At 46.4% G+C, this 16,887-nt stretch overlaps 1 protein-coding gene and 1 long non-coding RNA gene across 2 annotated transcripts; both read left to right on the plus strand.

The window, feature by feature from the left end:
- The first annotated feature begins 7,785 nt into the window (after window positions 1-7,785).
- On the plus strand, window positions 7,786-8,307 carry LOC148291290 (uncharacterized). Its single transcript, XM_088245753.1, has one exon. The coding sequence runs from the start codon at window positions 7,786-7,788 to the stop codon at window positions 8,305-8,307; it is 522 nt and encodes a 173-aa protein (XP_088101879.1).
- A 4,600-nt stretch (window positions 8,308-12,907) lies between these two features.
- LOC110772516 (uncharacterized) lies at window positions 12,908-15,585 on the plus strand. The gene is made up of 2 exons (XR_015826163.1): window positions 12,908-14,233; window positions 14,397-15,585. It is a non-coding gene; the product is annotated as an uncharacterized LOC110772516 (long non-coding RNA).
- The last annotated feature ends 1,302 nt before the right edge of the window (window positions 15,586-16,887 follow it).

Consider the following 16,887-nt stretch of genomic DNA (forward strand, 5'->3'; position numbering starts at 1 on the left):
TTGAGTCTCGGATTCTTTCCATGAGTCGCTTGATTCCATCCCAACAGGAATGGGATATGAAGGGTAGGGAAATGGTTGGTTATAAGTATAACCATAGTTACTACTCATCTCATGTGAAAATTTGTTTCTTGCAAAAAGAATTCAAAACAAAACCATGTATATATATAAATATTTTAGTATTTTCACAAAAACATAAGTGATATGGTGGTTAAGGTGTTGAAGGAGTAAAATGGTTTTTACAAATACCATGTATATAAATATTTTTGGGATTCGTATCAGGATATTATCGGGATATTATCGATAATATCTCGATGTATTGCCCAAATCATTCATAAAAATGTTGAAAATATCTTCCTGATATTATCGGGATAATATCGGAATAATATCGATATATTGACGATAACACTATGGTTAGTTGTTAAAATATCGGACCCCCAAAAATCAGATATTATCGATATTTAATACCTTGCTTGTAACCATCTATGTTAAGACATAAACACCCAAATCACGTCAGACTTCAAACAGCCAAAAGACACAAGAACATAACAAAGTCAACTAATTTTTTGAAACTAGGGATTTTAAAAGCACGTTATGAAATTAAAGATAGTGGGAAGTAGGAATGAATCACATATTTCTTGATGGTGACAACAAACCTGTGGGACAAACAAATTTGTCAGGGTAGAAAAAGAGAATCACATATTTCTTCCCAATGTATTCAGTTGCAACAAACCCAAAAATTAAAATTACAACATTCGATTGCATGACAAAAACGAAGAGTTAAAAATTTGATTTGACCTTGATGAATTCTTGGTGAAAAACAACCTCAGTCTCAAATTCAGGAGCTGCGTTTCAAACCAGGAAGCCTCAAAATCCAAATACAAACAAAAAGTTGTCCAGGCATCGTTTTGTTGCTGCTTAGGTGTTGCTGTGCTGGGCTTTTAGCCCCCCTTGTTACCAAGAAAAAAATACAAACAAAAAGTTAACTTAAAGCTCTCAGATGTGAGATGAGAATAGATAAAAAGTGAAGGAAAGTGAAGTTGCCTTCTCTGAACGAAGCGTTGTTCTTACTTGCGCTCAAAGAACAATGATAAAAGGGAGGAATGAGAGAGGTGAAGTAGGGTTATGGAATTGGTTTTGAAAATAAAACGTATATGAGCTTTACAGGTTTTTTTTTTTTTTTTTTTTTGCACAATTATATGGCCCTCAAAGTTGGGCGTTTTATTTGGTTCAACGAGAATTAGGGTAAAGTATGAGACATTTTTAAAATAAATGCATAAAAGAGAAAATGATTAAAAAGTCCCTTGGATGACTCTATCGTCAAATAACAGCTCTTTCCAAATTGTTGTTTCCGGTTGGTGCGACTCGTGTGTTAATTAATCAGGAATTAGAATTAGAATTAGAAATTGAATACTAATTATGGAGAATTCATGCATTTACTTCACGTCAATGAATTAAAAAGTAAGTGAGGTCCACATAAATTAGGAATTCTTGATTTTGAAGAAATTCAAATCTTGGGTGGGAGGTGATATTCTAATTCCTAGATAACTAACTCTTTAGGTATCCATCTTTTTTATTCATTATATCCTCATACAATTTTCAAATTTTCAAATTTGTCATCTACCTTAACCCAACAACGAGGACATTTTAGTAATTAGCACAACTCCTACCTTAATTCCATATGATTTAGGAAAAAACTTAAATAGGAATTCGAAATCTAATTCTCTTCAACCCAACTCTTCCACAATTCAATTCCTCCTAATTCAATTAGGAATTTGTTTGTACCATATCTGATCCTCTACTCATACAACGACACGTGGATCATGGAGACTCACCCAAGTACCCAAGGCCTTGAACAATCGGTATCGGCTACCGATGGCGTTGTCTCAAAGCTACCAACAGCTGCTACAGGCCCATCCCGTCTACAATCGGTGCCCCCTACCGATTCTGCGCAATCAACCTCGAAGCACCCGCCCGAAATATCTAAGGACTCGTGTCAACCTCACAAGGCCCTCCCACGAGTCCCACATCGAAAGAAAGTACTAAGAGCATACAAAATGCCCTCTATAAATACACCCCTTCACCACAGTACAGGGGTAAGACTTTTCAGCTTGACTTATATACTGATATATTGTCAACAGTAAGAGCTCTTAGAAACCAAACTTACTTCGGCATCGGAGGGTCTTAGGCTGGTTCCACACCGGTCCCATAGACCTTACGAGTCTCGACTTCTTTCTATTCAGGATCAGCATCCAAGGACAGGAAGAATCGGCATCCAACGCTCAATCGATCTCTCGATCGTCCATCTCGCTTGTAAGTTGCACTCATCTCTATCTGTTCAGTTTTAGTGCCAACAGATTGGCGCCGTCTGTGGGAATCGCTTATCGATCAACCCATATCTCAAACAAAAGAACTCTGAGACCAAAAAATGAATCCATCTTCGGCCCTCCATACCGATGGCCCCATCCTCGGCCTCGGTGGCGAGCCAAGTATAGCTCCTTTGCTTCAGACGCCGCGGACGGAAACACCTGCTCGACCGACCACCCTGGAGGCTCGCATGGAGACCCTACAGCAGGATATGGCAAGAATGCAGGAGCACAACAATATTCTCGCCTCTAAACTGGATTACACCCAGAGGCAGCTGCATCAACAACAAACACTCTCCGCCCAGTTGCAGAACGATCGGGAACCAACCACACAGCTTCGGCAGGAGAAATCATTTAAAAGCGTACGGAAGCCCACTTTCCAGGATAGAGGGAAGCAGCAGGCCGCGCACGGACCGACTGTCTCCCGAAGACTGTTCGTGCCCACTCCAAAGGAGCGCCATCCCGAATATTGCGTTTATTCTGATTGCCGCGAGAGGATCAACGATCGGCGGAGGGAACGGCAGTCCTCGCCCATCCAGGTCCGGGCGAAGCTCGACGATCCATGCCTGGAGGCACTTGGACCAAAATCCCCATACGCCAGAGGTACAGTGCGATCGGCCTGGAAGAAACGGACGAATCAGATTACGTTCCAACATCTCCAGGAACCACAATCTCATCAGCAGGGCCCTCTGCACAACGCCACAGCCACCGGTCGAACCAGGACAACGATCGGCGAAAAGGAAACTACGAGAGAAGCCCCAGCCGAACGGCAGACCAAGGAAAACGAGGTCACAATGCTAACCAACGCACGGGGAACCGAGCGATCGAGCCCTTTGGTGATGATCTTCCCTCTACCGATCCGACTATTCGTCTCCTCCTACAGAAGATGAATCGCATTGAGAAGGAACAAGACCAGGCTCAGACACCAACATGGGGAACGGTACAGCCAGGGCCATTCACCAATCGAATCCGGACATTCAGACACGAGAAAGAGGTCCAAGCACTCCGCATATCGTTCTACTCAGGGGTGGAAGATCCCGTTACCCACATTCATACCTTCCAATCCGCTTTGGGTTGCAAAGGGCTGACGGATGAAGGCCAATGTTTGCTATTCCCCTCCACCCTGACCGAAGCCGCTCTAAATTGGTTCTATCGAATGGAGCCAGACACGGTTGACACTTTTAACCAGTTGAAGCAAACCTTCCTCAACCATTTTATGATTCAGACCGATCGCCTGTATTCCGCCGATGACCTCTATACCGTTCGGCAGCAGGACGATGAGCCATTGAGAGAATATGTGGCTAGGTTCAGCCATGAGTACTCCCGATGCCCAGAAACTGACGATAGGGCAGCCTTCGGTGCCTTCAAAAGCGGCCTTCGGTCGTCTCAATTTCGTTATTTGGTCCACAGCAGCAACTGGACCACCTACTCCGAATTAATGAAACAGGCGGCTATCCACGCCAAGGCCGAGCACTTCAAGTCCAAGGGATCGGCTTCGACCCTAATAAACAAAACGGCGTCGACCGATCAGCCTCCAACGCAAAACTACGACCGATTCCCGGTCGATCGATCGGCAAACCAGGCCCCCTACCGAACGGTACCCCCTGTCCCTGCTTTTTCCACGCAACGAAATAAGCGGAAGGACAACTTCCGGGATCGGCAGGACAACAACAAGAAGGGCAACAACAAGAGGAATCGGCCAGACGAAATCTTCACTTTGCTCAACACTACCTATGAGCATGTTCTCCTGACCGAAGGGGATATGATACCGAAGCCGAACAATCGAAAACTCCCTCGCCAGAGCGAAAAAAACACCGGTGTCTTCTGTCGGTACCACCAGTACAACGGCCACGATACGGAATCATGCATCGGGCTTCGCAAAATTGTCGAACGCCTCATCAACGACGGAAAGCTGGATCAGTATTTAAACACCAAACCAGCAACGGATAAATCATTGAATCGGCAGATCAATATGATCAGTGGAGGAGCGCCCATTGCCGAAGCCAGCAACCGATCCGTCAAAAACTACGTTCGTGTCGTTCGGCATTCCCAGATCCTCAGCGTAGCGGGAGGACGCAATGACAAAATTCAACGAAACGGTTGGGAACCTATCACCTTTTCTGAAGAAGAGGAGCGAGGCATCATCTTCCCCCACTCCGATCCCATGATCATACGGGCTGATATCTCAGATTTTGATGTAGGCCGAGTCCTCATAGACACCGGCAGTTCAGTCAATGTGCTATTCGCCGACGCTTTCAACGCCCTCGGCGTAGACCCTCGGCATCTGAACAAAGACATCACCCCTCTCCTGAGCTTCTCTGGCGACGTGGTTGAACCAATCGGCAGTGTCCAGCTCCCATTCGCCGTCGGTACCATCCCCAGACGAACGGTCATCTACACTCATTTTCTAGTGGTCGACTGCCCAACGGCATACAACGCTATCATCGGCAGGACGGCGCTCACGAAAATGAAGGCCATGCTGTCACCACACATGCTCCTCCTCAAGTTCCCCACACACGCTGGCATCGGCCAAGTGCGAGGGGACCAATTGAGTGCACGGACGTGTTACGTTTCGGCAACCAAGGAATCGGCAAGGGCTGCGCTTCGCGAAACATACTCGGTCGCCACCAGCTTGAGCGTACCGAACGGCAGGGGAACGGACAAACCAGATGACCCCCGGGATGAGGCCGTAACCCCACAAGCGCAACCGGACAGACAAGTTCGAATCTGTACCACCTTGAGTCCGGCACTGAGGGCCGATTTTATCACCTTCCTACGCACCAATGCAGAAGTCTTCGCCTGGTCATACGACGATATGCCCGGCATCGCCCCGAGCGTCATCAGCCACAAGCTCAGCATCTGCCCCACTTTCAAACCCATCAGGCAGAAACGGCGGGCCTACGATGCCGAACGGTATGAAGCAATGAGGCTCGAAGTAGACAAACTGAAGACCATCGGCTTCATCCAGGAAGTAACCTACCCAATTTGGCTGGCAAATTCGGTTTTAGTCAAAAAATCAAACGGCGCCTGGAGAATGTGTCAAGACTATACCGATTTAAACAAGGCTTGCCCAAAGGACAGCTTTCCTCTGCCAAGGATCGATCAGATGGTAGATGCCACGGCAGGCCATGAACTTCTCAGCTTCATGGACGCATACTCAGGCTACAACCAGATATTCATGAGCCCTGCCGATCGCAAACACACGGCATTCATCACCGACAAGGGACTTTACTGCTACAAAGTCATGCCGTTCGGCTTGAAGAACGCTGGGGCAACATACCAGCGATTGGTCAACAAAATTTTTTCCGACCTCATTGGCACCTCGATGGAAGTTTATGTGGACGACATGCTGGTCAAAAGCAGAACGGCCGATTCTCATCTCCACAACCTCTCGCTCATGTTCGGCGTCTTGAAAAAGTACAACATGCGCCTCAACCCGAGTAAGTGTGCCTTCGGCGTTTCCTCGGGCAAATTTCTCGGCTTCATGATCAGCCAACGAGGAATCGAGGCCAACCCTGAAAAAATCAAGGCATTACTCGACATGCAGATACCGAAGACACAGAAGGATATTCAGAGTCTGACTGGGCGTGTCGCCGCTCTGGCCCGATTCATATCGAAGGCTACCGATCGGTGTGCTCCATTCTTCAAAGCCCTCAAAGGAAGCAAACGGCAGATTGTCTGGACTGCCGAATGCGATCGCGCCTTCCAAGATCTTAAGGCCTACATGAGCAGAGCACCCCTATTATCCACCCCTCTTCCCGGCGAAGAACTCATCCTCTACCTCTCGGTTTCGGCAACGGCACTGAGCTCCGTGCTCATTCGCAAGCCGAACGGCATAGAACTCCCCATTTTCTACACTAGTCATGCCTTGCAAGACGCTGAGATTCGGTACCCCGAGCTAGAAAAACTCGCCTACGCTCTCGTCCTTTCAGCACGCAAGCTTCGGCCATATTTTCAGGCTCACAGCGTTACCGTCCTCACCAATCAATCTCTACGCCAGATACTACAGAGACCGGAGACATCAGGTCGGCTAGTAAAATGGGCCATCGAGCTCGGCGAATTCGACATCCACTACCACCCTCGTCCTGCCGAGAAAGGACAGGCTGTAGCAGATTTCATCTCTGAGTTGACCGCGTCCGAAGGGCCAGACCCGAAGGACGCCGCCTCCGATTCATCTTCGACAGTACCAGTCGCCCACCCGACCGAAGGAATCTTTAATCCATCGATTCCCCTTTGGACTCTCTACGTGGACGGTTCGTCCAACCGACAGGGCAGCGGAGCTGGCTTGGTACTAAAGGCCCCTGACCAGACAACCATCGAATATGCCATCCGATTCCAATTCCGGACTTCCAATAATGAAGCCGAATATGAAGCTCTGTTGGCAGGCCTTCGGCTCGCTAAAGAAATGGGCGCTCAGCAACTCGGGATCTGTAGCGACTCACAACTTGTCGTCAACCAGATACTGACTGAATTCGAAGCCAAGGATACTTCGATGGCTGCCTACTTGACACACGCTCGCCGATTGCTCCACCACTTCACTGCGTACCAAGTTCAACAGATCCCCAGATCCGAGAACACCCACGCCAATGCTCTATCACGCCTTGCATCGGCGATCGACGACAACATAGGGCGCCATGTGCCGATCGAGATCCTCGCTCGGTGCAGCACCACCAACGTCGAGATACATGCCGTTCGGCATGACCCAAGTTGGATGGATCCTATCCACACCTACCTAGCAAACGGCACGTTGCCTGACAACAAATCTGAAGCTAAGACTATCCGCCGCCGATCGGCACGATACCTCCTTCTGAATCAGATTCTCTATCGGCGTGGTCATTCCTTACCATTGCTTCGGTGCATGACCCCGCAGCAAGGAAACTACGTCCTACGAGAGATTCACGAGGGAGCCTGTGGGGACCATTCTGGCGCCCGATCGTTGGCTTTCAAAACCATTCGGCAAGGGTACTACTGGCCGACTCTTCATGTCGACGCCACTAAACTCGTCCAGAAGTGTGACCATTGTCAGCGCTTTGGTTCCATCCCAAAATTGCCTGCCGAGCCACTGACTCCGATTGTCAGCCCATGGCCCTTTGCCCAATGGGGTTTAGATCTCATCGGCCCTATGCCCCAGGGAAAGGGACAGGTCAAATTCGCCATCGTCGCTGTCGACTACTTTACGAAGTGGACCGAAGCCGAAGCATTGGCAACCATAACCGCAGCCAGGGTCGAGCATTTTGTATGGAAGAACATAATTTTTCGGTTGGGCCTTCCGAACGCAATCATCACCGACAACGGTAAACAATTCGACTCCTCTCAGTTTCGGCACCTCTGCCACCGATTCAACATCAACTTGTTCTTCGCATCCCTAGCGCATCCACAATCAAATGGCCAGGTAGAAGCCATCAACAAGATCATTAAGAAGATGTTGAAGAAAAAACTTGGGGCAGCAAAAGGAGCCTGGCCCGATTTACTTCCAGAAGCGTTATGGGCCATCAACACCTCCTACCGACGGTCGACAGGCGAAACACCGTTTTCCCTCGCTTTCGGTACCGAAGCTGTTGTCCCAGTCGAAATCAACGCACCCACATGTCGAACGGCATCTTACAATCCAAAGCAAAATGAGACACTGCTTGCACTCAACCTCGACCTCGTCGACGAACACCGTTCCCAGGCCCAGCTTCGGAACGCTGCCTACAAGCAACGGACCGCTCGCTATTACGACTCGCGCATCAAACGCCGATCGTTTAGAGTGGGGGACTGGGTTCTACGAAAAATCTCTCTCGCCACCAAGGACTCCAGCGACGGCACCCTTGGTCCATCCTGGGAAGGTCCTTATGAGATTGTCAGCGTCTGCCGACCAGGAACTTACCGACTGCGTGATCCCAATGGTCAAACCCTCGGCCATCCTTGGAATATCGAGCATCTCAAATACTACTACAAGTGATCACACCTTCGGTTATCCCTTACGGTCGACACTTTTGTATAAACGCTTACACCTTCGGTCATCATCTTTGTACTCGGTTTATTTTAATATTCCCTATTTTTTACATACGGCATTCCGATCGACAAACAATACTATATTCTCAAATTGCCACTTGCGGCATGCACACATACATCAGAATAAGAAATTTAAAATTCAACCGAATTCAAGTTAGCTTGGATAAAACGCCACTAAGGGCTATATCTTAGCAAAATTTGCCTTTCGGCATGTTCAAAATGTTATACAACTCCAAATTGAGGATTGAATTAACAAAGTCTAAGAGAAGGGTGGTTCGGCTTCGGTCGTTACAATATCGGCATCAGCTGACACAGGCACAGGACCAGTCGACGGCTCGGCAGGAGACACATTGGCAGCCCTCGGCCCGGGATGACCTTCTTCCTCCTCGCTGCTCGATTCGGTCTCGTCGGCTTCCACGGGCTCAGCATCCTCGCCCTTGTAAGCCTCCACCATCTCTTCAGTCACCCCTTCTGGCAACGGCGGCGGATCCCGGAGGAAGTTCAAGTTCAGCTTCTTGTCCGCATTGTACCGTTTGAATCGGTAGACAAAGTCGTCACATTGCTCCATGACTTCTTTGTCCACCAGCCGCGTGAACTCCTCCGACGCTCGGTAGTCGGCAACGGATTTCGCCTTCGCCTCTCCCAGCTCCTTGACATGCGACCGTTCGGCCGCATCCATGGCCACCTCCACCGCGGCCCTGGCCTCCTGAGCGGCCACCACCTCCAGCTCAGTCGCCGCTAGCTTCGCCGCAAGCTCGGCAATCTTAGCAGCATTCTCCTCGGCACGCCGATCCGCCTCCTGGAGCATCTTTCCGGCATCGGCTATCTTCGAACGGCCCTCCTCAAACCTCTTCTGGTACCGTTCGGCAGCATTCATGGCCCGCTTTGCGCATAGCCACATTTCCATTTCACCCTACAACACAAACCGAAACATTAGTACATGCCGAATCAAAATACACTTGAAATTCAAATCACTACGAACTTACTGCAGCCTGAAGCCGGAAGGCGCGTCCGGTCTGCTCACGCAGTGTCTTCATCGACAACTGCTCGATCTCTGACAGCTCCATCTGAGCGCCATCGATCATGCAATTGATGAACGGCACCGCCTTCCGAGAGCAAGCTATGTTGACCGGGCCCTCCTCTCCCTCTCCTTCATCATCGGGAATCAGCACCGATGTCCCTTCATTCGGCCCCTTTGGCCGCTTCGGCAACGGCGTTGCATCGAGGGCACCCTCGATCATCCGCTTGCTTGTCATTTGCTGATGGACCTCCCGAACGGCCTCAGCTTCGGCCACCTTCTTCTCCCGACGGCGATCGGCCATCGTCATCTCATCGGCCGAAGCCCCTTCCGCACCTCCTGCCGTCTTCTTCTTCTTCTTCGGCCTGGGGGACTGATTCTTCGTCTGCTTCGGTGCCCCCTGCCCCTCCAGCCGCCGCCTGGTAGCCTCACTCATCGGCCTCCCACCTGCCACTGCAACACACACGAAGTTAGTAAGGGAACGGTAGCTTTAGGAAGTAGACAAAGCAGACCATGCCGAACGGCATCACTTACTCTGCCTCTTTTCTTCTTCCTCTTCCTCCCTCACTCTTCGGTCGTGTTCGACCCTACCGATCAGACCAGCCTTGAACAAATTCTTGAAGTAGAGCAGCTCCTTGAAGAACCGATCCTCTTCAGCAATTTTCGTTCTCACCCTCTCGATTGCTTCCACCTCTCTGATCGGTGCGGCAGGCCGTTTCAGTGACACTGAGACAAAAACGCAAATGGTCAAAAAAAAAAAAAAAAAAAAAAAAAAAAACACCAACCACCCTGCCGAACGGCAGGCCTTCACCTACCGACTGTTTGAAAGTTTGTAGGGATCCGCCTCTCTACGATCACCCCCGGTGCCAATTCCCAGTCACCAGAGACAATGACCCGACGCTTACGCCAGGTCTTCTGGGAGCTCGGCACCCCAACCACAAAGTGTCCACGCTGCCCTGCCGATAGACAGTTGGACTGCACCCACCCCCCATTATCAGCACTCTTTGCCCTCGTCACACTATACAGTTGGGCAAACTGTTCGTAGCTCGGCTCCCCCTCGCCAGCCAAGCTGAACGCTGTGATCGTCCCGAGCAACGTAATCCAAAAGTTTGGATTGTACTGCCCTGGTGCATACCCGATCGCAGCCAAAATCTTCTGCACCGAATGTCTCAACGGTAGCCGAAGCCCATGCTTAAACACGTCGGTGAAGAAGACTATGCCCTTGTCATTATCACTGAGCGACTCTAAGAGCCCCGAAATCCGCATCCCTACCGATTCCGGAATATTGAACTCCGCCCGAATCTTCGCCAACTCAGCCTCGGTCAGTGTGTTCGGCTCTAAATCATCTACTCCGAACAACGGTTCAGTGGGCTTCGCCATCGAAATCCGTTGCCTCCCCCTGACAACCCTCAACACCCCTTCCCCTGGGACGGCAACGGACATGCCACCCCCATCGGCCTCCCGACCCGAAGTCGAAGGCTCCCCATCTTCAGGCACTCTCGTCGAAGTGGCCCCTGCCTCGGCACGCACTCTTGCCCCCTCTACTATCTCACAGCTTGAAGAGCTCCCAGAATCGGTACTCTCACCCCTCTCCGACGAACTCCCCTGGGACGACTCTTCCTCAAAGGCCCCCGGACTACGTCTACCCTCGGATTCGGTATCTGACATCTACAAACACAAACGAAGGGAAACTAAGTGCTATGCTAGAATCAAAATCCTATTCTACCTCCTTAACACTTATGTTCATGCTTGTTCATACTTGTTCATGCTTTACTCAACCAAAATTCATCAAATTCAACACTTTGATTCATGAAAATACGAAAACACGGCAACATACCTTGTTTGCACTGTGGTTCTCAATTGCCGAAAATCGCCTCCGCCTTGTCTAGGCTCGCCGGAAATCGCCTACTCAGCCTTCGCACGGTTGCCGGAAATCGCCTCTTACAAGCTCTCTTCGCTCTCAAAAATCCCAAGTATTCGAACTCTCGTCTACCCCTCATATTTATAAAGCCGATCTCACATCGGGAAGCGAAGCGACGCATCGCGATACGAATCGACGCGACTCTTCACAGCCACACCGACACGTGTCACGCATGCATGGAGAAGCCCAGACGTTGTCAGTTGAAACCTTTCAAATCCTTAGAGACGCTTCAACTTCCCGGACGTGGCATAAATTGCCACCTTCGAACACAACTCCACTAGCGAACGGCAGGCGCACATTGATGAGTTCTTACTCACCTCTCGTGCCGAATGGCAGGCGCACTTTGATGAGTCCTCACTCACCTCTCGTGTCGAACGGCAGGCGCACATTGATGAGTCCTCACTCACCTCTCGTGCCGAACGGCAGGGGCACATTGATGAGTCCTCACTCACCTCTCGTGCCGAACGGCAGGCGCACTTTGATGAGTCCTCACTCACCTCTCGTGCCGAATGGCAGGCGCACTTTGATGAGTTCTCACTCACCTCTCGTGCCGAACGGCAGGCGCACATTGATGAGTTCTCACTCACCTCTCGTGCCGAACGGCAGGCGCACATTGATGAGTCCTCACTCACCTCTCGTGCCGAACGGCAGGCGCACTTTGATGAGTTCTCACTCACCTCTTTTGCCGAACGGCAGGCGCACACCGACGAGTTTTCCACTCACCTCTCGCGCCGAACGCCGTCTCTGTTCCAAGCTCACTCGCTCGGGTACTTGGGGGACTACATACCACCATCAGCGACAATGAGACCATCGAGTCCGGATCAGAATGCCGAGGACAGATTCAAGTCCCCAACCGAGAAGCTTCTCAATCGGTAACTTGGGGGACTACTGTTTGTACCATATCTGATCCTCTACTCATACAACGACACGTGGATCATGGGGACTCACCCAAGTACCCAAGGCCTTGAACAATCGGTATCGGCTACCGATGGCGTTGTCTCAAAGCTACCAACAGCTGCTACAGGCCCATCCCGTCTACAATCGGTGCCCCCTACCGATTCTGCGCAATTAACCTCGAAGCACCCGCCCGAAATATCTAAGGACTCGTGTCAACCTCACAGGGCCCTCCCACGAGTCCCACATCGAAAGAAAGTACTAAGAGCATACAAAATGCCCTCTATAAATACACCCCTTCACCACAGTACAGGGGTAAGACTTTTCAGCTTGACTTATATACTGATATATTGTCAACAGTAAGAGCTCTTAGAAACCAAACTTACTTCGGCATCGGAGGGTCTTAGGCTGGTTCCACACCGGTCCCATAGACCTTACGAGTCTCGACTTCTTTCTATTCAGGATCAGCATCCAAGGACAGGAAGAATCGGCATCCAACGCTCAATCGATCTCTCGATCGTCCATCTCGCTTGTAAGTTGCACTCATCTCTATCTGTTCAGTTTTAGTGCCAACAGAATTAATAAACATGTTAAACCAAATCCTCTTTTTTAATGAAGTTGGCGCCTTTATTTTACAACAACATGCATTTTACCCTTTTGGCCCATGACGTTGCACAGGCACACTAACTCCCATCTCCCTTTTGGTCAAATGGCATCACTGTTTAAAGCCTATGAATCTGATAACTAGAATTACCTTGTTATCACGCGCGTATTACCTATTTCGAATTTTTGCCAAACTCCCCCCGAAATCGCCTCCTTTGGCCAACTCCCCTGAAATCGACTCAGCGATCTCTTTAGCTCTCTCTATCTCTCGTTCGCTCAGTATTTTTTTTTTTTTTTCCAGATCTCGTTCGTTTTCTCCATAGAAATAGAACTGAGCTCTCTCGCTCTTTGACTGTTGGTGTGTCTCTCTGGCTCTGTTCCTGTTGCATTTAACAGTACCAAATCTCCTAGGGCAGCAGATTATTCATTTGAGTTAAGGTACGAAATCTCCTTCTTCAAACCCTAAGTTCTTGTCTTTTTTTTTTTTTTTTTTTTTTTTTGAAGTTCGACTCGCAATGGCTGCCCTTTCCTACCCATTTCGAATTCTTCGTTCTTACTCAACAGGTTCGTATGTTGTTTCTTTTGATTATTAGCATTGTCGTTTTCTTCTTCTTCATGCATTTGGGTTTTGTATATTTAGTTTAATTTTTTACTTTATGCAAATGAAATGGAACAGAATTGGAGCCTCTATTAAAATCATAAACCAGGTTCTGTATGTTTGTGATTCTATGTGCTTGGTTGGTAATTGTTATAGAAATGAATTGTAAGTCCTAAGTCTATGTACTATAATTTTTTGGATTTATCTTCTGAAACTTTTTTCTTGGACTTTACTGTGATTCTGGGTTCTTCTGTTCATGTTTCATTTTCTTTCTCTACTTTATTTATTTATTTTTGGATAAGAAACGAAATTTTTATTAAAAACGGTGGAAAAGTACATCTGAACTTGATATACTTATTTCTGCAGCATTGGATCATTGTTACTTTTCAAGAGACAAGCTTGCTATTTATGATATTATGGTTTCATTTAACTGAACTGAGCTTTCACCCTGAAAAATTAGAGTCTGCTTCTTATAGTAGTGATCCTTCTATTAATAGGGAGTGGAAAAAGAAATTTCTTTTGTCATGATCACATCAAAATGCGAAGAAAGGTGAGTGAGCAGAGTTCAGTTAGAGCTTTTTTGTTGTTGTTGTTGCTGATTTTATTGCCCCATGAGAATGTAAAGCAATTATTGGTGCTGAGAATCTACTTCTTATGGTATTGATGCTCTGTTAATTGGGAGCAGAGGGAGAGAACTTATTTTTGTCATTTTTATAGATAAATATGGAGAAAGTTGAACTCACAAGAATTCTAATTAACTTGCCCTTCCTTTTGAAATTTAATAGGAATCTGGGAAGGATAGTCAGGAGAAGAAAAAGAACCATATCAAGGCACTTCCTGTAATTAACTTGTCCGAATTTTGTTTCTTGGTATTTTCTTGTTGTGCAAACTGAAGCGGATTTCGTTTGGATCTAGATTTTACTATCATGTTTTATTTTTAAGTTCTTGGATAAGTTGGTGGGTAAGTGCATCTACATAACCCACATTCTATTGTTTTGTCAGATCTGGGATACAGCTGGCTATGAACGATTTTAAAGCCTTGGTGTAGCTTTTTACTGTGGGGCTTGTTGTTGTGTTTGTAAGTTCTTTCATGCCTTTATTCAATAACACTAACCTTGGTCAGACATAGCTTCGGTAGGTAAGATAGAAATCTTATTTTCCTATGCAGTCCTTAAACTCTCTCTCTAATGGGGTGAGATTTCTGAATGAGTAGGTAATCGACTGCTAGGAAGGGACCTCTACTTATATGCATTTTCTTAAGTTTCCTGCCCATTAAGAAACACTTAAGTAATCCAATTTGCATTAGGGTAGGTTGTTTTAATCCATATGGAATTAGGAGTTCTCTAGGTTGTTGTTTCCTATTAAAACACTCAATGGAAAAGAACTGCAGATAATGTTCAAGTCTATACTCCTAGATCAGTGCAAACTGCAGAGTCCTTATATGATTAGAAGACCATAATCATGTAAGACAAGATATTGTCTTACAGTGTTCTTGTCTATGATGTTAATTCAATGAAATCATTTGATAACCTTAACAACTGGAGGGAAGAATTTCTTATTCAGGTATGTTTTGGGGTTTTTATTTTGTGTGTGGCTATTTTCTTAAGAATTGCATCACTTACAAACCCTTCCAATCGTCGTTTCTTTTTTCTGGATCAGGTTTTGGTTGTTTATCAAGTACAATACCAAAATCTGGTGAGATGCTAGTTACCATAGATGCCTATTAAGTTCTGAAAGGAATTATCTCCTTATGTTGATTTTTCATGTAATATCTCTTGAAGGAATTGCATAATAAACAAGAATGTGAAGATAGGAAGAAACATGGTTATCACAAATACTGATGTTAGTGCTCCTTCTTTTGAAATTTAAGACTTGAAATGCTCGTGCAACTTAAAAGAAATTTGAATTATTTCTGACTTAAAAAATTGCTGGACAAAATGCTTTGAACATGGAGTTGTAGAAGCAGATGTGGCAATGGAAGGATTTTATATTCGGTCTGGAATCAGAGCCATACTGAAGAATGCAACCATTAAAGATGGAACTGTCATTTAAATCCATCAATTTACTACAGCGTACTTAGATTGAGCCTTGGTGACAGTACCTTGATGAATTTCCTCATGTGTGCTTTTACTAAATTTGGATTCTGGATGTTATATTTATGTTTAAAGTAAGTGCAGTTCTATTTTGTATCCATCATTCTGAAACATTAACTTGAGTATGAGTTAGGCGGCATGCATATTTTGTATTCTATTTTGTATTTTTATTTCTAGGGTGGAGGGCTAACATTGCCAATGTATTAAAGTTCATATTATATTTTAGAATGTGAAACTTGGAAACCTGAGCTTATGTATGGAAACATAAACCCAAGATCACTTGAGAGCACACCAAAGATCTGGACCAATCAAACTGACACCCCATTGGTGATGACACAAATTTTTTTTTGGCAACATTCATATGACAACATTTTTTTTCTTTTGTTTTGCCAAGATCTAATATATTTTTGGCAACTAATTCAGAAATGTATACAAAGTTGCATCCTTTACGCAAACTGATTCAACCCATTGGTGGTCTTGATCTGATATTCTCAATATATATGCATCTCAAACATCTTTAGAATCAGTATCGACGAATAGTAAAATCTTCTGAATAAAAATAAAAGAAATAGTAAGAAGAGATAATCAGACATCATAGAAGAGGAAATATATAAAGAAAGGGAAGATGAAGACAAGAGAAGAGAGAAGAAGCATATTGGACAGAGTATGAGAGAGTGAGAGATGGATACGTGGAGAAGAGTGAAGAGAATAACCTGGGGCAAATATAGCAAAGAAGAACCCTAGGGAGAAGAAGATGAACAGAGCGTATGATTTTTCACGTAGAAATTGTGTTTTGTTTTTACCTAGACTTATGGGTCCCACTTTTTCGCTAGTTTCGAAGTTTTTCCAAGGACATTTGTGGACATATTTTTTTATTCTCCTGCCCAACACCCTCTGTCTTGAACTCACGCCCACGTGGCATGTGCTGATTGGCCTGGAATACAAAATTTTAAATTTTTTAAATTTGAACTCCTTGTTTATATAGCTTGATAGAAACAAGAACCCTAAGTCCCCAAATTGTCTCACACCAATTCTCTCCAAATCCTCCATCTTTCTTCATGGAGTTAGGAAATCCAGAATGAGTGAGATGCGTCGATGCTTTTGTGGTGGGTTTGCTCGATTAGAAACCTCTTAGACCAAAGATAATCCAAGGAGAAGATTCTGTACATGTTGCCGCAAGGTAATTTCACTAATTTCTTTGTTATTTGGGTGTTAGGGCTTCAAATTGGAAGGATTTTTGAATTGGGCGATTATTTAAGTAATTTATCTCATGTTCAGCAAAAAGGGTGTGTGTATTTTGATTGGTTCAATCCTCAAATGTGTGTACAGTAAAAAATGATCATTCCTGGGTTGTTGAAGAGGATAGATAAGGTTGAAGGTGAACTGAGGAGGTCGTGCAG

Source organism: Prunus avium, chromosome 8 (genome assembly GCF_965620075.1).
Source record: "Prunus avium chromosome 8, drPruAviu1.hap1.1, whole genome shotgun sequence".
In the NCBI taxonomy this organism is placed as follows: Eukaryota; Viridiplantae; Streptophyta; class Magnoliopsida; order Rosales; family Rosaceae; genus Prunus; species Prunus avium.